The sequence below is a fragment of the Notolepis coatsorum genome (assembly GCF_963971535.1).
Source record: "Notolepis coatsorum genome assembly, chromosome: 4".
Lineage (NCBI taxonomy): Eukaryota > Metazoa > Chordata > Actinopteri > Aulopiformes > Paralepididae > Notolepis > Notolepis coatsorum.
The window spans coordinates 120,522,826-120,549,530 of NC_140168.1; the positions used below are offsets into that span (position 1 = coordinate 120,522,826).

Below are 26,705 nucleotides of genomic sequence, written 5' to 3' on the forward strand. Positions count from 1 at the left end.
ATTATCCTAAGACTGGTAAAATAAATTCCTTACCTCAGATCAGATGTTATCCAAAAAGATTATTCCAATTCCTGATCGCCATTCCAAATATCGATCACGTTTATTGATTCAGCGTTGGGTACTGTATATACCGTACTTTTCGGACTATAAGCCGCAGCTTTTTCCCCCATTTTTCGACCCTGCGGCTTATATAACGGTGCGGCTTATGTGGACAAAACCCGAAAATCGAAATATTGCTTTTTTTACTGCATTGAAATGTTATTTATCTCTTATTTGCTAAACTTAATACAACTTGTAAATGAGTTAATTCTTGTTATTTGTCCGACAGTATTGTGTCCCATTGGTAGTCATTCTCTGTAGAGGTGGGAACTTAAAGCTCAATATAAGAACGGCCATGCACCACCACCCACAGAATCGAGAAAGAGCAATCAATCTGTCAATCCTTTCCGTGTCGGGTGAGGTTTCCCGTGTTGAGTCAAATTAAGCCGCAGGCTCCACTCCTTACATATGGTAATTAAACATTAAAACACATGCGGCTTATAGTCCAGTGCGGCTTATATATGTACACATCATTCAATTTAGCTGCTGCGGCTTATAGTCAGGTGCGGCTTATAGTGCGAAAAGTACGGTACATAATCCACACGTTTTCCGGGCCGGCGATCACAATGGATTCTTCAGTTGGCTCGACGGAAAAGTAAAATGAGGAAACTGGCCCCCCCCCCCCCCCTTCATCAGTCTAAAGCAGGGGTCAGCAACCTTTTTGACATGGAGTGCCTGTTTGAAATATAGTTGTAACTAGTGTGCCTCAACAATATTCCATGCATCGTAAATTTTTTTTCTCATAATCAGGTATTTTTAATGATCATTTTTACATCATTATTGTTATTGTTATTATTAACACTTTGATCGCCATGGGTTAAATTCATAATTTACCACCCCTCGCCAGCTCTATTTGTCTATGGAGAAGTTCCCCTTCTTTGCAGGGCTATAACTTTTTAAATTCTATTGCTACATTGCCATTATTATGGCCCATTCAATGTCCTATATGTATTGTTCATTGTGTAGCAACGTTAAACTTTTTCATTCACATATTCATACTAAAATATGGTCTAAAGTATAAGTATGTTTTTATCGTTTTCTGCAGCTTTCTTCAGAACGTGATTTATAGCCCTAAATGCATTATATTGATGATGAAATACAGTTTGGTAGCGATCGGCGCGAGATGAAAAATTTCAACTGGACGTACTTCTAGAATGATCTACGTATGATCTGATGATGACCGGATGGGTGGGGGATCGTTTATAATTCCGTGGGCAACTGTCACGTACGTGGGTTGTTCATTATCATTATTGCCATATATTTTAACACCATGTAACATCAGGGTAATATATTATTTGTGTTGTTTTCTATGTGTGGTGTTGTGTCATCTCCTAATCGCCTGTTTCTGTTTCCACAGATGCCACTCATCTCCCTGATTGGATTGGTTGCACCTGATTGGTGCATCTTCAAGCAGGCAGTGGAGATGGGTGGTTAAAAGAGTGGGAGGTGACACACATCGAGGCGTCTCTCTCTGTCATTTGCGGGTGCCCATCGTGTTGAGAGGTTGCCCTTGAATTGCCACTGTTATGTGGAATGGTAGTTATGCTGCCCTGTGTTTCCACTGTTGTGTGGAACTGGTTAAATGTGACTGTGTGATGTAGCTTCCAAGGTGAGTATATATATATGTATATATTGTGGCCTCTGTGGCCAAGCCACTGTTTATATATGTATCTATGTACTGCATCTCTCTATATATATATGTGGTGGCCTCTGTAGACACTTTGTGCCTTGTTTGCCACTGTGTGTGGACTTACCAGTAGCAGGATATATATATTGTTGTTGTGGGCCTTAGAGCCATATGCCTTCCTGTTTGGAAGTAAGTATCTACATATATATATATCTATCTATCTGTATTGCTCTGGTGCTAAATATATACTGTAGTGCTCTATGGCTGGGTGGTTCCCAGTGTTTACCTTATATTTTGCTTAGTGTTTGTTTGGTCGTATTTATATATGGCCTGTTTGTTCTCCAACTACCCTTTGCCCTTTGTGTTTGTGCTGTGGGTTTCAATCCCCACGATAATAAATATTATTTCCCCTTTGGGAACAGTGGGTTTAAATCCCCGCTATAATAAATATCATTTACTATTTGGAACAACGCCTTGTGTTTATTTTCTTTACCTGCCTGGGACCGTGCTTATAGCACTACTGGAGGGGCTGGTTTTCACATACAGCCCGCTTCAGCTTATATTTTATATTGTCATTAGACATTACTATGTGACAGCAACGTTAGATGATTCATCCAGAGTGGGTCATATGTTCATCATAGCAGTTTATATTGAACACGTTAGAATATAACGCTGAATCTTACCGTATGTTCCTCGCGCCGTTGGACGATCAGCGTGGAGTAGACCGTTTTCGATTATGGGATGTAGAAATGCCCGATCCATTTCCAGGTTGTATAATAGTATATACGTCCAAATAACGTTGTTTATTGAGTTAGGGCGAGCGATCTATTATCCAGTGTTTCAAGATGGAGTCGCGGGAGCTATAGAGAGTGGCCGGACCACATTTGCATGAGTACTACTGGTTCAAAGGTTAATATCCGGTTGGCGATCTGCCGATCGGCCACCAGATGGCGCTCTTGAACCGCTAGAGAGTTGAGAGGAGATCACACTTGTGTCTCAGGGCCCCGGAAAGGAAATATGATTTCGATGACAGATTTTTGAAATATTGACATCAAAGACGAGTTAAGGCGTCCTCGGCGGAATGAGCATGGCGGGGAATGACGAGTTCCGGCGTTTTCGGCGGTTAAAGTGTTAACAATATTATTATGATGGTTGTATCAACCCTAAATCTGAGTTGGGGGGGGGGGGGGGGGGGGGGATGCAATGCAGACAAACAGCTGCATACAGTGTGACCATTTCACTCACATTTGCCCATTCATTTTTGGACACATCACACACCATCGGTGTGTGTACTGTACTGTACTGTACGTGTGCGGTCATAGCTCCACCTACAGGCCTAATGGAGAACACCAGGAGAACACCAGGATGTGAATGGAGGGTGAATGTGAGGTATATCGTGTAAAAGTTTTGATTGATCGCAAGACTACACTGTAAAAAAAAAACAATAATAAGTTACCAGAACTTAAAAATATTGAGTTCAGTTACTGTGCATTAATGTTTTCAGTTTTCAATCCACAATAAGTTAACAGAAAAATAAGTACACAACCACATTATTTCAACCTAATAAAACTATGTTTATTGTCATTGTTTTAAGAACACAAGTTGACTTGGTAATACTCACATTTTGAGTAAAATAAATTGCTTTTAACATGTGCAATGTTCAATGAAATAGAAAAATAAATAATACAATTTGTTGATTAATCCCACTGGTCACAATGGTGACCGTAATAATGTTTTTGTTATAAGGCTCTGCAAATGTTACTGAATGATGTATCAATGTATTTCCAGCTAAATTGAAATAATAAACAAATAAAGGGTCTCAATTAAATATGTGGTAGTAAAAAGAACCTGTGGGAGGATTTCAACAAGATAAATGCGACAACAGTGCAAAATATTTCACTATAATATTTCAAAGCAAAAAAATTAATAAAATTATAATATATTTATTTATTATTATTTTTTAATGCTGCCCCCTGTGCCTATGAAAATGCCCCTGCGTGCCTATGCAGGCACGCGTGCCTAGGGTTGCCTACCCCTGGTCTAAAGTAATGGGGTGCAGTTACACAGGGAGAGACGATAGGGGGCTGTATCTTCCCAATTGAGCTCAGAGAGAGTCTGCAGCACTAACCTGAGGCTCGATTGATGAAATATGAATTCAAATCGCCAATAAAAAAAAATACGACAAACAAACGCTATATAGCGTTGGCGGGCACTCAACGGTCGGCATGAACTAACGACAAAACGCGTTGCTGGCATCCAAAGTGTTAAGCAGCACACTACAGTTCATCTCTCATCTGCCCCCCCCACATCTCCCTTTAACCCCTTCATCACCTGAGCAGTTGAGTGACTGAGCCAGCTCAGTGGCCATGACCTGGATGATGAGGCCGATGCGGAGCCTGAACATCTCGCTGAAGAGGCTGGGCTGCGTCCTCATGCTCATGGCCAGGAACACCATGATCTCCTGACGGGAGGGAGGAGAGAAAAGGGGGAGTCACCATGCTTTTCCTTCACATTACGTTGCTCACTTGACCTTTATATGGAGCAAGGCTTCCTGGAAAAGCTGTCCCGGTCCTTGGCCTCACAAATCAGAGGCCTTGGTTATTATTGTAGGCTGATGATTTTGATATCTGGCAGCCTCAGGCATGTTCACAAACTGTAAACTGATGTTAGTCCTGCCAAGGAAAAGGGCCAAACAGCTTGCAAGATTTTGTTCCATCTCTGCTGTAATAGGTAGCCAGACAGCGTGTCTATCTCTGATGTAATAGGTAGCCAGGCAGCGTGTCTATCTCTGCTGTAATAGGTAGCCAGACAGCGTGTCTATCTCTGCTGTAATAGGTAGCCAGACAGCGTGTCTATCTCTGATGTAATAGGTAGCCAGACAGCATGTCTCTCTGATGTAATAGGTAGCCAGACAGCATGTCTCTCTGCTGTAATAGGTAGCCAGACAGCATGTCTCTCTGCTGTAATAGGTAGCCAGACAGCGTGTCTATCTCTGCTGTAATAGGTAGCCAGACAGCGTGTCTATCTCTGCTGTAATAGGTAGCCAGACAGCATGTCTCTCTGATGTAATAGGTAGCCAGACAGCATGTCTCTCTGATGTAATAGGTAGCCAGACAGCATGTCTCTCTGATGTAATAGGTAGCCAGACAGCATGTCTCTCTGATGTAATAGGTAGCCAGACAGCATGTCTCTCTGATGTAATAGGTAGCCAGACAGCATGTCTCTCTGATGTAATAGGTAGCCAGACAGCATGTCTCTCTGCTGTAATAGGTAGCCAGACAGCATGTCTCTCTGATGTAATGGGTAGCCAGACAGCATGTCTCTCTGATGTAATAGGTAGCCAGACAGCATGTCTCTCTGATGTAATAGGTAGCCAGACAGCATGTCTCTCTGATGTAATAGGTAGCCAGACAGCATGTCTCTCTGATGTAATAGGTAGCCAGACAGCATGTCTCTCTGATGTAATAGGTAGCCAGACAGCATGTCTCTCTGATGTAATAGGTAGCCAGACAGCATGTCTCTCTGATGTAATAGGTAGCCAGACAGCATGTCTCTCTGATGTAATAGGTAGCCAGACCGCATGTCTCTCTGATGTAATAGGTAGCCAGACAGCATGTCTCTCTGATGTAATAGGTAGCCAGACAGCATGTCTCTCTGATGTAATGGGTAGCCAGACAGCATGTCTCTCTGATGTAATGGGTAGCCAGACAGCATGTCTCTCTGATGTAATAGGTAGCCAGACAGCATGTCTCTCTGATGTAATAGGTAGCCAGACAGCATGTCTCTCTGATGTAATAGGTAGCCAGACAGCATGTCTCTCTGATGTAATAGGTAGCCAGACAGCATGTCTCTCTGATGTAATAGGTAGTGTGGTATAATATGTCCTCATGTAAATATGTTCCCCTTACCTGTGCCCCCCCCCCTCTCTGTGGAATCACCCCCCTCCCCTGTGTCCCCAAACCTGTACCCCCTCCCCCCCATCTGACCTATCAAATGGGACCACACACCCCCCTTGTTGAACTATAAAGGGCTCCTCCCGACCACAACCAGGGTCTTTTACCTGGGTCACTTCAGCTGATCACCTGGGGAGAGCCCCTCAGCCATTCTCTCTATGTAATCTATCTGTTTGGTTAATAAACCCTTGTTATTATCCAAGCCTCGGTTGACTGAGACATTCTTCATCAGGATATCCACAAATATCCCACAGTAGCCAGACAGCATGTCTCTCTGATGTAATAGGTAGCCAGACAGCATGTCTCTCTGATGTAATAGGTAGCCAGACAGCATGTCTCTCTGATGTAATGGGTAGCCAGTAGGGGTGGGAATCACCAGAGGCCCCACGATACGATATTATCACGATACTTAAGTCACGATACGATAGTATTGCGATTCAAAATATATTGCGATATGCTGAGTATTGCGATATTAATATTGCGATATATTGCGATTTATTACCTTTTTTCAACTGCAAAGTAAAACTTTGTCAACATGTTTTATCTAATAAAATAAAGTTTTTAGTCTGTTCATCTCACTTCAATCATTTTTATTGCAGAAAATGGGATTTTCTCAAGCAGACAGATGTCAACACTGTAATCTGTGTTGCATGTACCTGACAAACTGAACTGTTTGTATTACAGTCATATTCCAACTTAACTGAATGCACACGTGTGTGTGTGTGGACTACTGTACTATTACAGGTATTGAAATTAACAATGCAACTTCCTTATACAAAAAAATAAGAAGAAGAAAATAAATAATTTTTAAAAGTTGCATAATAAAATATCGATACTTGGCGTCCTTGTATCGATACAGTATCGCCACGCAAAGTATCGCGATACTATACTCAATACTGTATCGATATTCTCCCCCATCCCTAGTAACCAGACAGTGTGTCTATCTCTACTATAATAGGTAGCCAGACAGTGTGTCTATCTCTGCTGTATTGGGTAGCCAGACAGTGTGTCTATCTCTGCTGTAATAGGTAGCCAGACAGTGTGTCTATCTCTACTATAATAGGTAGCCAGACAGTGTGTCTATCTCTGCTGTAATAGGTAGCCAGACAGTGTGTCTATCTCTACTATAATAGGTAGCCAGACAGTGTGTCTATCTCTGCTGTAATGGGTAGCCAGACAGCGTGGCAGAGAAGAATTTTTTTTAATCCATAGATGTCCTAAGTGTGTGTGTGTGTGTGCGTGTATATATATATATATGTGTGCGCGTGGGTCTAAGCTCATGACCAACCTGCGTGAGTATAGCCAAAGCCATGTTGTTCTCACTAGCCTCCTCTATGAGTTTAGCCAGCTGTTCGGGAGGAACAGGAGCTGTGATGGTCTTCTCTCTGGGCTCAGGAGGCAGACCCACTGTCAGGTGCTTCTGGTGGGCCAGCAAATCAGAGCACGCCTGGGAACACGTAAGAACAAATGAGAAGAGGTCCGAAAGACACGGGAGCCAATCACACCAGGACACAACAGACGGACACGATGCCCTCAGTGTAAGCCACAGATCAATAACAAACAGTTATATATGGCACAAAAAAGAGATCCAATTAGAAGTCTAGAAGTTCTGTTTAAAGCTTATTTTTGTTTATGCTAAATATTTTGAATACAAATTGATTGATACAAATAAGCTGGAAGAGCTTATTGACTATGTGAATCAAGTATATACTGTATGATCAATGCAACGTGATGTTCACTATGACACAAAATAAAATAAAGTTTCAAAAAAAGAAGTCTAGGAGTATGTCAGCATCATAACAGTAACCAATTAGAACCAGCCTAAGAACACGCATCAGCCGACACAACAGGTCATGTTTACATGATTGGATGAAAATGTGTATGTTTGTGTGTGCGTGTGTGTATCTGTATCTGTGTGTGTAATATGCGTGCGTGTGTGTGTGTGTGTGTGTGTGTGTGTGTGTGTGTGTGTGTGTGTACATTCTACTCACCCCGTCCAGCTCCTCCACCTTCTTCCTCAACATCCCAGAGATCATCCTGATCAGGCCCCAGTGCTTCAGCTCCCCAGCCTGCTGGTAGAGCTCCGTCAGCAGGGAGCGCACGGTGGAGCCTTTACCATGCAGCCGCGTGTCCCACTCCATCCCCCTGCGGAAGGCAGAGGAGTCAGACTCTACTTCAACTCCACCCCCCTGGGGAAGCAGAGGAGTCAGACTCTACTTCAACTACACCCCCTGGGGAAGCAGAGGAGTCAGACTCTACTTCAACTCCACCCCCCTGGGGAAGCAGAGGAGTCAGACTCTACTTCAACTCCACCCCCCTGGGGAAGGCAGAGGAGTCAGACTCTACTTCAACTCCACCCCCCTGGGGAAGCAGAGGAGTCAGACTCTACTTCAACTCCACCCCCCTGGGGAAGCAGAGGAGTCAGACTCTACTTCAACTCCACCCCCCTGGGGAAGCAGAGGAGTCAGACTCTACTTCAACTCCACCCCCCTGGGGAAGGCAGAGGAGTCAGACTCTACTTCAACTCCACCCCCCTGGGGAAGGCAGAGGAGTCAGACTCTACTTCAACTCCACCCCCTGGGGAAGCAGAGGAGTCAGACTCTACTTCAACTCCACCCCCCTGGGGAAGCAGAGGAGTCAGACTCTACTTCAACTCCACCCCCCTGGGGAAGCAGAGGAGTCAGACTCTACTTCAACTCCATCAATAATAATGCGACGTGTCGGTGATGTCAAGTCTGGCCGCCGCCACTCTGTAAAATAATGAACAGGGCTCTGAATCTGTGATAAAAAAGGTGTTTATGCGAGGCTCTTACACCCAAATGAGGTCTATATTCTAGCATTGCTAGAAGGTTTGAACCAGAATTAACACCTCATTTGGGTGTAAGAGCTCACACAAACATTTGTGAGCCGGCACGGTCTAGGCCGCCATCTCTCACACGGGAGGATTCTTCAGAATCGCCATAAACGTTGCGCCATTCAGAAATAGGTAAAAAAAATATCTCTTATCTGTTTCCTTATTTGATAAATGTAATACGACTTGTAAATGTGTTCATTATTGTTATATTGTCCGACAGTATGTTTTCCAATTTGCCTCAGAGGCTCGGAGGGGTGTGGTTAAATACTCCAGCTGTAAAATGGATTGCCTCATATCTGACAGACAGGGACCAGAGGGTAGAGGTCAATGGTTTTTTGTCGAATGCCAAACCAATAGTTTGTGGGGTGCCGCTAGGAAGTGTTTTAGGACCATTGCTATTTTTATTGTACAAGTGAAAAAAGTTGTAGAACGCGCTCACCTCACTATACTTGACACTGGGTGCTGTAACCTCTGATATCATACATAAAAATAGGGAAACAATGTCCAGGCACGCACTCCAGGTTTTTCCAAATTTATTGGCAGCCTGTAATCATGACGTTTCGGTGTGAACACACCTTCTTCAGAATGGCTTGCATCAATGCAAGCCATTCTGAAGAAGGTGTGTTCATACCGAAACGTCATGATTACAGGCTGCCAATAAATTTGGAAAAACCTGGAGTGCGTGCCTGGACATTGTTTCCCTATTTTTATATTATTTTTATTGTACATAAATGATATGAGAAGCATGTTCTTGTAATTTATTCTTATTTGCAGATGATTCAGCTTTGCTCATCTCCCATAAGGATCGGAGTACACTCCAAAGAATGCTAGGAGAGGAACTCTCTAAGGTTAGGAATTGGCTGTCTGACAATAGGCTCTCACTTCACTTAGGCAAAACAGAGTCTATTTTGTTCGGATCTAAACCCAGATTAAAAAAGGCTCCTGAACTCAAGGTAGAATTAGGGTCTGAGGTTATAGCAGCAAGAACGGCAGTGAAGTACCTGGGCTGTATGCTGGATGACAGTCTGGGGGGGGGGGGGGAATGGCCTTACAGGTGCTGGGTAAGGTAAATGCCCGCACCAGGTTTTTGGCTAGAAAGGCCAATCTTCTCGACAGGGAAAGCCTTAGACTACTGGCCAACAGCCTGGTGCAGTGTCATTTTGATTATGCTAGTGTAGCCTGGTTTGAGGGACTGTCAGCTTCATTAAAGAAGAAACTACAGGTGTCACAGAATAAGCTGATCAGGGTTGTGATGGGCCTAGGACCTCGTGATCATGTTGGGAGGAGACATTTTCAGGAGCTCAACTGGCTACCAGTTGAGGCCAGAGTAGCCCAGCTTAGGCTCAACATGGTACACAAAATAATAAATAACAGGGCCCCCAAATATTTTTGTAACTATTTTCCTAGCGTTAGTGAATCACACAGCCACAGAACGAGATCTAGCATAGCAAACCTGCATCCTCCAAGGTGTAGAACAAAGATGGGACAGTGCTCATTGGCTCACAAAGGAGCACAGGAGTGGAATGAGTTGCCTTTGACCACCAAACAGATCGTGAACCTGTATAGTTTCAAGGTGAACGTTAGGAAATGGCTCCTAGAAAATGTCCCAGAGTAACTAAGGAAGGTTCTAGTTTTTAATGTAGTGTAGTTTTAGTGTGTCTGTAAATTTTGTATATTGTATTTGTATATTTGATTAATAATGTTGTATTTTACTTTTTAATTCTATTTTTAGCAATATACTGTAGGCTGATGGTAATATGTGTAATACATGTTTATGTAAATACCTTGTGCTGCTGAGACCAAGGACCACAATGGAAATAAGTCTGTGACTTTTTTGTGCTATCCTTGATAATTTTAGGATGCATGACTTGTTGTAACATGTGATGTATTTTAATAATTGTCAAATAAACTAAACTAAAGGGAGACACGCAGATATTACAGCTCATTTCCATTCCGAGACAACGGACTCAGTAGGCTACTTTGTTGGTGGTGTGAAGCATTAATATCTTTGGAACCATTTGTGTTAAATAAATTGTATCTGAATCAGGCATTCAAGCCTGACTGGCAGCAGAGCCAGTCCAGGGCCCTCATTTAGCAATCGCAATATCTGTCAGAAAAATCACAATTAGATTATTTCCCCAATTCACCGGTGACGTCCAGTGACCTGATCTGCAATGCTAAGCTAGTTTCAACTAGCCATTTTTTTCCTTTTTTTAAACCGCTGCTTAAAATTCAAAACCCCCTGCCTTGTCAGAGAGAGACATGTATATCAGAAGGCTTTGTTCACAGGAACACAGCTGCATGGACCACAGACAAAGCTAGGAGTGATCCATCTATTAATAGTCCATTGATTTTCCTAGAGCTGCAGCCTGGAGACTCAAAGAGAAGCCAGGAAACACAGACTGGAAGGGTTTCCCTCTCTAGGATGTGGAGCTTCAGGAGAGTGGTGCGTCACAAACACCGACTGAACCGTCCCACTACAAGAACCTAGGGGTCCACAAAGACGACTTCAAACTGGAAATGGTAACAACAGATGAGGTACTCAAAAAAACTGAGCGCCCTCCAACCCAACAAGGCCACTGGCCATGACAACATCCCCTCCAAATTCCTCAGAGACTCAGCAGCCGCCATCACCCCAGTCATCACACACATAATAAACCTCTCCATAAAACAGGGACACGTCCCCAAGGACTTCAAAATTGCGAGAGTCAAGTCAAGTCAAGTCAAGTCAAGAGTTTTAATTGTCACGGCATACAGGTATACAATGAAATGCGGGTGGTCTTCTTGCCCGCAACGATGTGCAATACAGTGGTACATATAATAGAATCAAAAGAAGAAAACAACATTGTGCAGTAACAGGTAGCAGGTAACATGGAGTGACATCTCGGTATCTGTACATAGTTATTTACAGAGCATGTGTGACATGCTAGTTAGCTTTGGTAGTGCAATACACTGTTCCTGTTATTCTAATTTAAAGTGACCTTTCCTTTGGCCATAAGTGTGCGTGTGTGCGACATGAGTGTGTGCCCGCTCATGTTAAAGTGTTAAGTGGCTGCTCGTGTGTGAGCGTGCACAGTGTGCGTGTCGTGTGTGTGTTCATGTGTGCTTGTGTGTGGACAGTTCAATGTTCTGAGCACTCAATGTTCATTGTTCATGGCTCTGATGGCCTGGGGGAAGAAGCTGAGCCTAAGCCGCTCTGTCCTAGTAGCTGGGGTTCGCAGGCGTCTGCCTGACCTCAGCAGCTGAAACAGGCTGTTATTGGGGTGGTGAGGGTCTTTCATTATCCTGCAGGCTCTGGATTTGCACCTCTTGTTGTATAGAACCTGCAGGGGGGGTAGTGCAATACCCGTGGTACGCTCGGCTGAGCGCACCACTTTCTGTAGGGCCTTCTTGTCCTGTGCCGTGCTGTTTCCATACCAGGCAGTGATGTTTCCGGTCAGGATGCTCTCTACAGCTCCTGAGTAGAAGGACTGGAGTATCTTCCCCGATACTCTGAACTTCCTTAACTGTCTCAGGTGGTAGAGACGCTGTTTCGCCTTCTTTACTACTGTGTCTATGTGTGTTGACCATGTCAGGTCCTCTGAGATGTGGACCCCCAGGTACTTGAAGCTGCTCACCCTGTCCACGGTAGCCCCGTTTATCATCAGTGGTGTGTGTGTCTCCTGCTGTCCTCTCCTATAATCCACGATCAGTTCCTTGGTTTTGCCAATGTTCAGGAGCAGGCTGTTGTCCTGGCACCAGCGTTCAAGTACCTCAACCTCCTCCCGGTAGGCCTTCTCGTCGTTGTCCGAGATCAGCCCCACCACCACCGTGTCATCTGCGAACTTCACTATGGAGTTGGAGCTGAACTTGGCCACACAGTCGTGTGTGTAGAGTGAGTACAGCAGGGGGCTCAGAACACAGCCCTGGGGGGACCCGATGCTCAGGGTGATGGTGTTGGAGGTCTGACCCCCCACCCTGACCGCCTGGGGTCTTTCGCTCAGAAAGTCCAGTACCCAGGCGCTCAGGGCGGAGCTCAGACCTAGCTCGATCAGCTTGTCCACCAGTCTGGTGGGGACTATGGTGTTGAACGCTGAGCTGTAGTCAATGAACAACAGTCTCACATAGCCCCCCTTCTGACGGTCAAGGTGCGAGAGGGTGCTGTGCAGTACCTGGGAGACCGCGTCGTCGGTGGACCTGTTTGTCCTGTATGCAAATTGCATAGGGTCCATATCACTGGGAGGGAGGCACAAATGTGGTCCTTGACCAGCCTCTCGAAACATTTCATGACCACAGAGGTGAGTGCCACCGGTCTGTAGTCATTTGGACATGCTGGGGAGGGTTTCTTCGGCACAGGGATGATGGTAGACATCTTGAAGCAGGCAGGGACCACTGACTCCGCCAGTGATTGATTAAATATGGCGGTGAACACAGGGGCCAGCTGGTTGGCACAGGTCTTGAGTATACGTCCTGTTATGCCATCTGGGCCAGCAGCCTTCCTGGTGTTCACCTGCATAAATGCTCTTCTCACACTGTGTTCCGACAACGAGAGAGCGTCCCCCCCCCCTCGCGGTTGCCCCCCCCCCTCCACAACAGCCGGCGCGCCAGTGACGTCACTAGCCGGAGAGCCAGCAGCGCCACTGTCTACACCAAACCGAGCGTAGAAGGTGTTGAGCTTGTCCGCGAGGGAGGCGTCGTCGCTCCCCATTGAGGGGGCGCTGACTTTATAGTCAGTTATTGTCTTCAGTCCCTGCCATAATCCTCTTGTGTCGTTTTGTGCCATTTGTGTCTCCAGTTTATCAGCATATGTCCTCTTAGCAAGTTTGACAGCTTTGCGTAGAGTATAGACTGAAGCCTTATACTCCTCCATGTTTCCTGACTCTCTACCCAGGTTGTAGGCGGTGGTACGAGAGTTCAGAGCTGCTCTAATAGTGCTATCCACCCACGGTTTCTGGTTTGGGAAAATCCGCACCGTTTTCCTGAGGACAATACCATCAGCTATTGTTGTTATGTAGCACACCACTGTGTCTGCTAGTTCACTGACGTCACTGGCGCTTCCTATGAACATATCCCAATCCGTGTCTGCAAGCACGTCTTTGAGCGTGGCCTCTGATTCGTCGGTCCACTTCTTTGTCTCACGTGACACGACGGCGTCACGTGATCTCTGTTGATATGCCGGAAATAGCAAGATGGAGTCATGATCGCTCGAGCTTGTGGACCCCGTTAATGGCGGAGCGGCTACTGCCTTGTAACCCGCTTTGAACGGGGAATAGCAGTGGTCGAGTGTGTTCTTCCCTCTGGTGGAGCAAGCGATGTGCTGGAAAAAGGACGGCATCACTTTCTTCAGGTTGGCCTGGTTGAAATCGCCGGCCACTACCATCGCTGCGTCTGGGTGTTTGATCTGGTGTCTGTTGAGATGATCGTGTAGTTCGCCCAGCGCTTTGCCCGTATTCGCGTGTGGGGGAATATACACGGCAGTCATGACGACTGCTGTGAACTCCCTCGGGAGGTGAAACGGACGACATAGGATAGAAAGATGTTCCAAGTCCGGCGAACACGAGTTTGAGAGGACCTGCACCCCCTCGGGATTAACCCAGGAATTGTTCGTGATGAGGCAGACTCCGCCGCCGATGGTCTTTCCTGAGCCAGCGTTGCGATCTGCACGTAAGACTGTGAAGGCATCCGAGGGAGAGACGCTTTTGTCTGGGGTCGTCGACGTGAGCCATGTCTCTGTGAGACATATAATGTTGATGTGAGAGAGTGACCCCTCTGCACAAAAAAGGCAGTAAATTAGACCCAGGCAACTACCGCCCTGTTTCTATCCTTACCTCCATCTCGAAAGTCATGGAAAAAATTGTATACGAACAGGTCGAAAAATACCTTGCGGAAAAAAATCTAATCTACGAATTCCAATCTGGCTTCAGAACATCCCACTCCACTGACACATGCCTTCTCTATTTAAACGACTACATCAAACAAGAGGTGGACGCGGGCAAATACTGCGGCATGGTCATGCTGGACCTACAAAAGGCCTTCGACACTGTCAATCACACCATTCTGATTGACAAGCTAAAAGCAATTGGTTTTGATAGTCTATCAGTGAGCTGGATGCAATCCTACCTGGAGGGGAGAGAGCAGATGGTGGAGGTAAACGGTACCCTATCCCCCCCCCTCACAGTAAACTGTGGTGTTCCACAAGGAAGCATACTAGGTCCGCTACTGTTCCTAATTTATGCAAATGACATGTCGTCAGCTTGTGACTGCAACTTGTTCCTGTTTGCGGACGACTCAGCCCTGCTGGTCTCTGACAAGAACAAGTTACAGGTTGAAAAAACCCTCAGCTCAGAACTAGGCAAAATCTGCATATGGCTCGCTGATAACAAACTATCATTACACATGGGCAAAACAGAGTCCATTCTCTTCGGTTCAAATAACAAACTCAGCAAGACCGACGGCTTCTCAGTTACAGTGGGTGACAATATTGTCACAAGGAAAGAAGATATTACCTACCTGGGTTCCATCCTAGAGGCAAATCTTTCCTGTGACAAAATGGCATCCAATGTAATAAAAAAAGTCAACCAACGAACTCGATTCTTGTACCGGATCTCCTCACTGGTAAACAAGAATACCCTGAAGACTCTAGCAGGAGCACTCATTCAAGGGTACTACGACTATGCTTGCACCTCATGGTACCAAAGCACCTCAAAGGCGCTAAAAACAAAATTACAAACATCTCAAAACAAACTGGTCAGACTACTGCTTGACCTTACTCCTAGAACCCACCTCACCCCTGCCCACTTTGACAACCTAGGATGGCTTAGAGTAGACGACAGAGTACAGCAACTTGCAATGGGCCTGGTCTACAAGATACACTACACGACCAAGGTACCCATGTACATGACAAAATACTTCCCAAAGGTCAGTGAATACCACGATCACAACACCAGAGGGAGCTCCACAAATCATGTTAAACCCAGATTCGGCTCAAACAAGGGACTAAACACGTTTCGCAATTATGCCACATCAATGTGGAACGCCCTACCCAAAGCTGTAAAGGAATGTGAATCACTACCCACTTTCAAAAACACTCTAAAAAAACACCTAAGGGAGACTGCAACCCGAAACTGGCCCCTGTAAATGTCCGAACACAACCCCCTCCAATGTACAGTAAATTACCAAGTATGGTCTTGTCAATAATCCAATGTACAGTGTTGTTTGTACAGTTGTACAGTGTCCCCCACCCACCCCTCCTACCCAACCCCCCCCCCCCCACTCCTACCCAACCCCCCCCCCCCCCACCCACCCAACCACCTCCAATGTACAGTCCCCCCCCACCCCCACCTACCCAATCCAATGTACAGTTTCCACGCCTAATGTATATACTCTTTTCTTTCTGGACTCTTTTTGTATCACAAACAGTACTGTAATTGCAAATCTGGTATGTCATAAATGTATAGATGGAGCAGTACTGTCTATCTGTATGTCATGTATGTCATATATGTTACGATGAATTGAAAATGGGGGACCCTGATGTAAACAAGACGAAAGTCTTTCTCTGGTCTGCATCCCCTTAACAATTGTATGTATTGAGCTGTACTGTACTGTACCCATTCTGCAATCTGTTAATAAAGTTTTCATTCATTCATTCATTCCCACAGGAAGAATATACCAGTAGGTGGAAGGTGGTCTCCCCCCCAGGATCTGAGTATTTTAAAGTGATAAAGTATAAACAGACCTTAAACATACTGTACACACAAATCCATCCTTCACTTGACAGTGAAGAGGATCTGTGAATAAAAGCACATAACTGATCTGGACAATCGATACACAATTCTTTTATATAAATGTATAAAAAATTTATAAAAAGGAAAAAGGTATATCCATTTCTCACTTGTCCTGTACTATAAGTAATATTATATCTTGAATTCAATACACAAAAATTAAAGAAGCAAGCAAGAAAACAAACAAACAAACAGGCATATTAATACTCCTCACTTGTCCTTGAAGAGGATATAGAGGATGTCCGCCTGGTCCTGCATACTTTGGGTGTCTCTCAGTAGCTGGACCAGAGCGTTGTAATCTATAGCCCCACTGGCGTCCCTGGGAATGGGATTCTCCGCGGGGGTCGTCACCACCACCTGAGGACACTAGTACAGAGATGGAGGCATGGATGATAGATGGAGAGAGAGAGAAAGAGAGGGAGATAGAGGAAAAAGAGTGAGTAAGATACCGTAATTCCTCTAATAGTAACCCCGGCTTGTATTTGTTTCAACTGTAGCGGGTACCAGGCTTGTATTAGGAGGAGGCCTGTATAAGAGGGAGGCCTATATTTCAAATTTTCAAACGGATCATAATGAATAAATCAACATTTTGTGTCAGTTTGAACCCAGTCAAATGTACTGGGTTCATTTATTGAAACCAAGTACTGTATGAAATAGTAAACAGTGCAATTACAGGTGGTCACTGGTAATTTCAACGTTTTCAAAGTGAAATCAAGTAACTAGCTCAGTATGCAGCTCAGTATATTAGTAACCCGGCTTGTATTAGGAGGCCGGCTTATAATTGCTTAGCTCAAGAGCGCACCCGGCCATTAATAGAGACCCGGCTTGTATTTGAGACCCGGTTACTATTAGAGGAATTACGGTAATCTATAAAATATCAATAATGATCATTTATCCTCTATGATCTGCAGGCTCATAGTCATTTATCTTTTTTTTTCCTTTTACATTGTGGAGCGTGAAACACTATTTTGCTGTCTAAATCAATAATTTTTTTTGATCCACTTTTTCTCCCATTTTCTATATTTTCTCCCATCCCAATTTCGTATCATCCAATTCAACCCTCCCCTGTCACGAACGCTGTTTCTTGCCTCCCACAAGCCGGCTGCAATGTGGACTAAGTCATACATAGCACAAGTCCCCTCCGGTACTTGAGGTAACAGCAGTCGCATCTTTTCACCTGCGCAGCTCGATCTCTCAGTGGCGAGGAGTAACGCGTGGGAGGCTCACGCTGCCCCCGACACTTCCTGATTCTACTGCGCAGGCGCACCAACCGACCTGTAGGAGTCGCTGTCCACAACGCCCGATCCCCACCCATCAGTTTCCCACCCCCTGATACGGCCAATGTGTATTAGTATGAACGACCAGCTAAACTGAAAGCAATGTGGAGTGCTGGGCTCGAACAGGCGAGCCCAGCGTCTCCGCATTCATGGCGAGCGCCTTGCCCACTACGCCACGTAGCCGCCCGTCTAAATCAATAATTAAACCCATAATGAGTCAAACATCTCACAAACTGATTTCTGAAATACTTTACTTTAAATACTTTAAATGAAAAGCATTCTTTAGCAAATACAATGACAGTAAATTGGATTAACGTGTGCAATTTCCATACTGAAGCAGATATCATGGAACCTGACCCCGTCAAATGGTCTGCTACACAGAACCATCTGGGAAGTCTTCCTTTCACACTGTTTGGAACAGGACGATTGGTAGTTCCTCAAAGGACGCCGATTGGTCCAAACCACTGTGGTTCAGGCACAAGTGCATAACTTGGAGCCTGACAAGATGGATTATCACAAAGCCAGCTGCCATGCAAGGCTAGATATCATAATACGTATACATATTGTCCAGGGCAACAAACACTGGTATTTTTAAGGCCCTTATTGGTAAGCTACCTCCTTATACTACATCATTATTGGAATGGAATTTTGGTACCTATGGAACCTGTTCTAGTGACTGGCTGGTCCTTAAGGTGCCCAGAGTTTGCTCGGAACAGGGTGAACCTGGACACCGGCTTTGAGGACACTGAGGAAACCAGCTACCAGTACTACACGACAGGCCCGGACTTGGAATCCCCAGGGGAAGCGGAAGAGAGGGCGGCCTAAGAACACCTGGAGGCGGGACACTGAGGCGGAGCTCAAGAGACAAGGAACTAGCTGGGGGGAGGCAGAAAGGACAGCCCAAAGCCGTGTTGGATGGAGAAAAGACATAGATGGCCTATCAAGTCAAGTCAAGTCAAGAGTTTTATTTGTCACAGCATACAAGTATACATTGCTCCATTGGGAGCGATGGGCCTAAGTAAAGTAAAGTAAGAGGGTGAATCTGCATTTTGCTATGATGCCCCACTAGCTCATGGATTGAACTCCAACAGTCCCTAAAGCTTGATTCTCCCCTGATCTGACCACACCCCCACAATCCTGAGAAATGGTCTGAGCAGCCAGAGGAGCTGTTTTTAAGCTGAGAGTTGTTTTATAATAGTTATTAACATAACACAAACTAATTTCTTTGGGTGGTTAATAACACATTTATTTATGTGGTGTGACAAACTCGGAACTCATATTTATTTCCATTTTACTCCATCTTTAAGGGCCGTTGCAAAGAGACAAACAGGATAAATGGACAGAGAAAATAGCATTATAGTCTACCACAGCAATGTGTAACCAGGACCTGAGTGAGGACCCTGGGGAAAGATGGACAGATGGAGAGAGGGAGGGAGGGAGGGGTGAAAAGAGAGAGGGAGAGGAAGACAGAGAAACAGTTTAAGCATTGTAGTCCATATAGCACCACTGTTGTTGCTGGGAATACTGCTCTCATACAGCGCTACTAGAGAGAGAGAGTGACAAATAGATGGACGGATGGCCAGAGGAAAAGAAGGGTGGGCGGTGGATGAGTAAAAGATAGATGAAAATGAATGAATAGAGGGACAAAATCAAATACATTAAGGTTAAAGACACACACCTCTACATGGCTCTCCTGCGGAGTAGAAGGTTCTGAGTAGTTCAGGTTGAGAGGTGGGTGAGGAGTATGGAACAACTTGTTGGGCATATACATGCTGATATCTAGAGAGAGAGAGAGAGAGAGAGAGAGAGAGAGAGAGAGAGCGAGAGAGAGAGAGAGAGAGAGAGAGAGAGAGAGAGAGAGATCACTCCACTGCTGACCGCTGCTCTGTCTCCCCTGGCTCCACCCTCATCTCCTCTCTATGATGACCACCACCACACCTCTCTCCCTCTGCCACTATCGCTATCCCTCTCTCCCTCTCCTCCTCCCTCCACTATTTCTATCCCTCTCTCCCTCTGCCACTATCGCTATCCCTCTCCTCCTCCCTCCACTATCTCTATCCCTCTCTCCCTCTGCCACTATCGCTATCCCTCTCCTCCTCCCTCCACTATCTCTATCCCTCTCTCCCTCTGCCACTATCTCTCTCCCTCTCCTCCTCCCTCCACTATCTCTATCCCTCTCTCCCTCTGCCACTATCGCTATCCCTCTCCTCCTCCCTCCACTATCTCTATCCCTCTCTCTCCCTCTGCCACTATCGCTATCCCTCTCCTCCTCCCTCCACTATCTCTATCCCTCTCTCTCCCTCTGCCACTATCTCTATCCCTCTCCTCCTCCCTCCACTATCTCTATCCCTCTCTCCCTCTGCCACTATCTCTATCCCTCTCTCCCTCTCCTCCTCCCTCCACTATCTCTATCCCTCTCTCCCTCTGCCACTATCTCTATCCCTCTCCTCCTCCCTCCACTATCTCTCTCCCTCTCCTCCTCCCTCCACTATCTCTATCCCTCTCTCCCTCTGCCACTATCTCTATCCCTCTCCTCCTCCCTCCACTATCTCTATCCCTCTCTCCCTCTGCCACTATCGCTATCCCTCTCCTCCTCCCTCCACTATCTCTATCCCTCTCTCCCTCTGCTCATCCCTCCACTATTGATTGATTGATTGAAAATTTTATTAACAGATTGCAGAATGGGTACAATACAGTACGGCTCAATACACACAATTGTTAAGGGGATGCAGACCAGAGAAAGACTTTCGTCTTGTTTACATCAGGGTCCCCCATTTTTTGGCAAGCTTTGACTAACTTTTATGAAGTTCAGAGCATTTCTTGTCTCTGGTTTTCATAGCGGTCAGTATGTCCGAGTGCATCCATGGCTCAGCGCGGTTTTTAACCCTGGTGGTTCTTAGGGGGGCCATGTTGTTTAGTATTTTGAGAATTTGGTTTTGAATCCAAGCCATGTTTCTTCAACTAGTGTACCACTGAGCTCATCGGACCAGAGCTCATCCCTCTCTTCCTCCCTCCACTATCTCTCATCCCATCTCTCCACTATCTCTATCCCTCTCTCTCCCTCATCCCTCCACTATCTCTCTCCCTCATCCCATCTCTCCACTATCTCTATCTCTCTCTCCCTCATCCCTCCACCATCTCTCTCCCTCTCTCTCTCCCTCATCCCATCTCTCCACTATCTATCACTCTCTCTCCCTCCCTCATCCCTCCACTATCTCTCTCACTCCCTCTCTCCACTACCCCCATCCCTCTCTCTCTCCTCCTCTGCGTCCCTCGGTCCTCACTGTGGATGTTGAGATCCTGGGCGTTTTTCATGAGAGAAACCATGTCTCTGGTCTTGGTGGCGGCGGCCCGGAACTTCCCCAGCGCCCCGTCCTGTGGCCGGGCCTTCGCCGGGGCCGACTGGGCCAGTAGCTGGTCCAGGTACCGAGCGAGATCATCAGCCTCTGGGAGGGGGAGGGAAGGGGGGAGAACAGACTATTTAAAATAAAAAATAAACACGCTGCGTCGCGAAGCAGCCGACCCAGGTTCGATTCCCGGACCCGGCGTCCTTTGCCGAATGTCTTCCCCCCGCTCTGTCTCCCATTCTTCTTCTCTCTCTCTCTCTACCGGACTGCCCGGTAGTAAAAACAATAAAAATCGACCAAAAACATAATTTTAAAATACAGTTTTCACACAGAACTGTGTATTATGATTATATGATATATGATATATTCTGACCCTCAGTTCAACACGTTCTTACAGTGTTTCCCGTGGGTTGAGAATCGACTTGGATGGTCCCACATTACCGATTTAAGGCGCTTTTTGGCGGATATACGGTCAGTTAGTTCCTTCTGCCATTTCGTTTTCCACAGATACGTGTCTCAAATGCTAATGCTCGTGTGGCTGGTGTGAGTGGCACTGGCTCACACAGAAACAGTGGAGTTTTCACTGCACACAGAGGGCAACACCGAATGCAGAATAGGTAGATATCACAGCTTCTACACTATCATAGCAGACTGCTGATCTGTGTGCATTATGAAATGACAATCGTGTGCCTCGGTTGAAGAAAGAAAATTGGAATTCAGACTTCTTTCTTAAGCATATGTATGGGAAACACTGTTTCACTTACCTCCAAAATATTTTCAGTTCACCCTCGAGTCCAAGTGGATGTTTGTGTCAAATTTAAGAAATTCCCTCGAGGAGTTTCTGAGATATCACGTTCACGAGAATGTGACGTACGTACGGACAACCCGAAAACACAATGCCAAGGCTGCAGTGCGGAGGCATCATCCATTTCAGCCAGGCAGACAAAATAATGGCAAGGAATGAAACCTCACTTAAATGTGGACTATAAAAGTTAGATTTTCTCATCAACGCATCATGCCATATCCATCCATATTAGCCATTTCAAATGCAACCAGAATGAAGCATTACTCGTCTTTAATTGGGGGAAGTGCAGCAGCATGCTTGGTTTTCAGACAAGCCAACCTTCTAGTAGCTATGATGGTAAGGTCATGCAGCCAAAGACCAAAGAGGTTATATGATGACAGAGATATGCCAACGTCAGGTGAAGGAGAGGACGAGGTCAAAAGATGGCCATGATGTCACAGGAGGGAAACAGCATGACTGAGATTTAAAGGAACACCCCAACATAATGGGAATTGTGCTTACCGTCTTATCCAGAGTCAGACAAGAAGATGGACACTAATGTCCTTTCTGTGCGTTCAGTAGAAAGCTATACGGTTGCAAGCTAGCCTAGCTTAGCACAGATTAATGGAAGCAGATACAGATCACTTGCCTAGCTTAAAACTAGTTTTTGGCCAATAGCTAGGCTAGTGGTCCGTATCAGTTTCCATTAATTTGTGCTAAGCTAGACTAGCTCACAGCCAGATAGCTTTCTACTGAACACACAGAGAGGACATTGGTATATATCTTCTTGTCTGACTCTGGAGAAGGCGGTAAACACATTTTCCATTATGTTGGGGTGTTCTTTAAGAGATTCTGTATTTATCTGTCTCAGCACATGTTTACAGTGAGAAATATAATTTTAAGAGTAGTAAATATTTCCAATATCGACCCTATCTATTGGCAAACACTACATTTAAGCCTAAAGTATTTGGCGGTGAGTGGACTGAGATCAGTGTTGGTGAATATGAAATATGATTCCAAGAGGAAAAGGCTGTTTGTTTTGGGAAGGGCTGCTCAAATGGGGGAATAGTCAAGGGATGAGAAAGGTGAAGTAATGTAAAATGTATTTAACCCTTTAAAACTCTGGCTTAACGTAATTTCCCCTTGGGTAGATTCAAAGTTAATACTTCCTTTGGCCTACTACTGTACATTACTATATTGAGTGGTACATCTAAACCTGAAATTATATTTTAACCCCCTCATACACATTTAACTGTTAGCACTGCATGACACAAACCGCTAGAAATCTATCTCAGAATCTCCTCGTGTTTTTAAAGCACTGTAGTTGAGAGCAAAGCCTGGCTGGATGAATATAAAAACAGTCAGTAGGCTGCAGACACTGTTGGGGTTAAAGGGTTAAGGATTACGTATTTGCTCAGTTGGTTAAAAAGGAGGAGCATTTTGTTATCTTAAGAAACATTAAAATGTAAATGTACAAGATATACTTATCAAAGGTTAAGTATTGACAAATTATCTGCAATAACTTAAGACAATCTCTGACAGAGGTCTTGCTGTGAATCCGGTACATTTCAAAACTACAAACAATAAGATATTTATATAATAAGTGTCTTCTACTAGTAACCAGTGACATTAAAGGACTATGGCAGGGTACCTGCAGGTTTAAATGTAAGACTTTTCAAGATATTTTTAAAACCACTTAGAGCTAAACTGAATACAAATTTCACGACCATACTAGTAAAAACACATAGCGACACTGAACTGACGGCTGCACTTGCGCACCAATTTAAATTCTTGCATGTTCCATACAAGCTCTCACCAGACGCACCAAGCTCCCGGTAGCCCCACAAAAAACAACTTGACTTACAAAAACATTTCATATATTTAATATTGTTTCATCTTCCGACAGCCGGGCTGGACCCCAAAAAATATAATACCTGTGCAAATTAAATGTAAGACTTTTTAAAAGCCTGCAGATACCCTGTATGGTATGAAGTAAACATGTATATAATTCCAAGGAGCGGTCACCTCAACTATGGGAAACCAGAGCCCCTTATTGGTCCATTACTTCCACAAAGATGCAGTTTACTAGGTTTCCTGTCATAGCTGGTGTCACTGTTCCCTTCACATCAATTAACCTCTTCAGCCCCCCCCCCCCCCCCCCCCAATTCCTTACCATCGTCAAACCGTAACTCATGCACGTGGCTTGGGGAAAGACCTTCTTCGCTGTCATCGGCATACTCGTCATCGTGGCCGCCCATGCTACCGGAACCCTTACCATCCAGGAAGCTGAGGTGGGCAAAACAGGAAGTGGTCAGGAACTCTGACAGCTTCCCCGTCTGGATCCTGCAGAGGAGGAGGAAGGGGAGAACTTTGGAATGGATATATGGATATAAATATGGTTAGAGTCCCAAAAAAGTTCACACCATCCAAAAAGTGTCGATCTGGAACCTGGAATGTTTTTTTAAAGAAATAATTTTGGGCTGGGTGGCGCAGCGGACTAATCGTTCGTCACCAACACGAGAGACACTGGTATCGAATCCGGCTGTCAGCGTTGCCTCCGGCTTGGCCGGCCGTCATACTGGCTCAATTGGCGGTGTCAGCGGGAAGGAAGCCGGTGGGGTGGTATTCTGGTCGTTGTAAAACAGCGACACCTACAGGTCGGCCAGGGCGCCTGCACAGCGAGGGAGGGAGATGGTGAGGGTAGTGTGACCTCCCACACGTTACACCTCACCAATGAGAGTCCGCACTGGCAGGTGAAAAGATGCTGCTGGCTGTCTCCTATGTCTCGGAGGAAGCATCTGATAGACTTCAGGGCCCTCATTTATCAAAAATCCTTAGAAAGTGTTCTATTTTCATACGTAAGCACAGAATTTAGAATGTGTGCCCGCACAAAAAAAACAGGATTTATCACACGTGCGTACACAGGTCCTACGCACACCTGTCTTGATAAATATGACTTTGATCCTACGCTGGAGCTCGTGCACTGTTTTAAGTATTTGCATACCAGAACCGCCCCGATTAACCATATACGGTAATGGAACACCACCATGAAATGTGGAAAAGTGGACTAACCCGAGCGAACTCTGAGAGACTTCACTGAGAGCGAGATTGATCACCGAGGTCCAACCAACAAATTGAACGTATACAGCATTTCCCGTTGTGAACAATCTTATTTGGAAACATGACACACAGAATAATAGTATTTAGCGTTTTATTTTAAACAATATTTAATCGTATGATTATAGATATTTTTAGAGAATAAATAAATCCAATGAAGTTGCCAAGTTCACAGACAACTCCGCTGAGGAGGAGGGAGCGTGCAGACTATCTTCGGTGCGCCGGGAGCCAAGGATGTTGACTGACCCAGTCCTGCTACAGAACCAGCACATTGACAGAAATAAATGACAAGCTGACCCGACATTAAGCACTGTAATTACTGAAATTAAATCAATTTCAGCAGGCCAACTCTGCGCTCTACAATGCCTATTATGTGCGCTCGTCATGAGCCTGTGGTTCTGGTCAGAGTCATTATGGCTTCAGTGGATAACCCTGATCTGCATTTAAGTGATGTTTTAGATACCCCAGTAATAACATTACAATTGAATTAAATACAATTAGGCCTGAATGAGACTCCGGCCACCGGCACATTATCAGCCAAAATGTGCATCGCAGATTATCTGTACATTGACCGCGTGGAATCCTGTTCACATTACTGGATTTGTTTATTGATGGAGCAAACTCTGAGAGCTTGTTCACAGAGGCGCTGCCGAACCAAGATATAATATGATGTGTATAATATAATGTGTGTAGAGGCATATGATACAATCTATTTTGTTGTTGGTATAGTAGCCTATATGAATTACATATAATAGCAGCCAGCCCATAGCCTACATCACAGGTCGGCAATAGGCGGCCCGGCGGGCCGAAATTGGCCCGCCAGCAATAATATCTGGCCCTTCAGAATAGCTATAATGTCCAAATTGAGAAACTACCACCACCTAAAGAATGCTTATTATACGTTGTTTTATCCATGTTGAGAGTGAATAACAGGTAGGCAGCGAGGTGCAATGTAGTGCTTGCTCAACATGAAAAAAATTGGTGGACAGCGCCTGGTGCTGAAATAACAAACAAGCCACACCACATGTGTGGTGTGAAATTAAAACATCAGTTCAGTAAGTCATTCAAACTTTATCTTTACTTATATATGACTGTGACGGCACCACACATGTGAACAGTAACAATGCAATTAAACTGAAGTCAAATCAGAGCAAAAAAAGCTGAATCTGCTTCAAGAAGATGTGCTACATTAGGTATATAAGGAATTACAATGAGACATTTATTAACTAAATAAAAAATACTATTCGGATTTTAACCCTCTAAAGCCGGGCGCAACAGTAGACATGTTTTGTAAAACATTAAATATCTTTGGATTTGTTTGTGATAAAGACTTGCTTTATTGTATCGGAATCGATTGTCATCTCAAAATTTAGTGCATCTCTCAGAGAATGTGCGGATGTAAAGCATAGAATCTTGAAATATCTAGATTGGTTGTTTTCTCTGGACTGCATCTAATCCGCTGTATCTATCCATTTATCATATATCTATGTCTGTCACTATAGCCAATGGAAATGATAGAAATGGTCACATCAATAGTCCAGTGTGCTCCACAGAAAGGGCTGTCAGATAGACACATTGGTTGCGTGTAATGTAAGATAGGCCGATAAGAGAAAGGCGCTTGTCTCTGGTTTTATAATAAAATGGCAAACAGACAAAGGTATAATGTTCAGTGCAAATGTGTATGTCGCTTACAGTTTATTAGGCCACCTATGCAGCTCATTTATTTTGTCCATTATCTGCCTCTGCCACAAATGTATGTCTTAGTTATAAGGTGGTCTGTCACAGAGTTAAACTTTTTTCACTATCAATATATTAAATTAGCCATTGTTTTTGTTTCCGGCCCCCCATACAATGGCTTGGAAAAAATTTGGCCCTCTGCCAAACTTA

The 26,705-nt window shown here is 44.9% G+C and overlaps 1 protein-coding gene across 2 annotated transcripts in view; it reads right to left on the reverse strand.

Moving 5' to 3' along the window:
- The window catches only part of phka1a (phosphorylase kinase, alpha 1a (muscle)), a 157,548-nt gene that overhangs the window by 36,189 nt on the left and 94,654 nt on the right, over positions 1-26,705 (reverse strand). For both annotated transcript variants that reach the window (XM_084313407.1, XM_084313406.1), the window contains 7 exons: positions 23,875-24,044; positions 20,855-21,016; positions 19,249-19,349; positions 16,508-16,659; positions 7,671-7,824; positions 6,968-7,126; positions 4,058-4,187 (listed from right to left, as the gene is read on the reverse strand). In XM_084313407.1, coding sequence (XP_084169533.1) covers positions 4,058-4,187; positions 6,968-7,126; positions 7,671-7,824; positions 16,508-16,659; positions 19,249-19,349; positions 20,855-21,016; positions 23,875-24,044 — 1,028 coding nt within the window. The remainder of the gene's footprint in view (positions 1-4,057; positions 4,188-6,967; positions 7,127-7,670; positions 7,825-16,507; positions 16,660-19,248; positions 19,350-20,854; positions 21,017-23,874; positions 24,045-26,705) is intronic.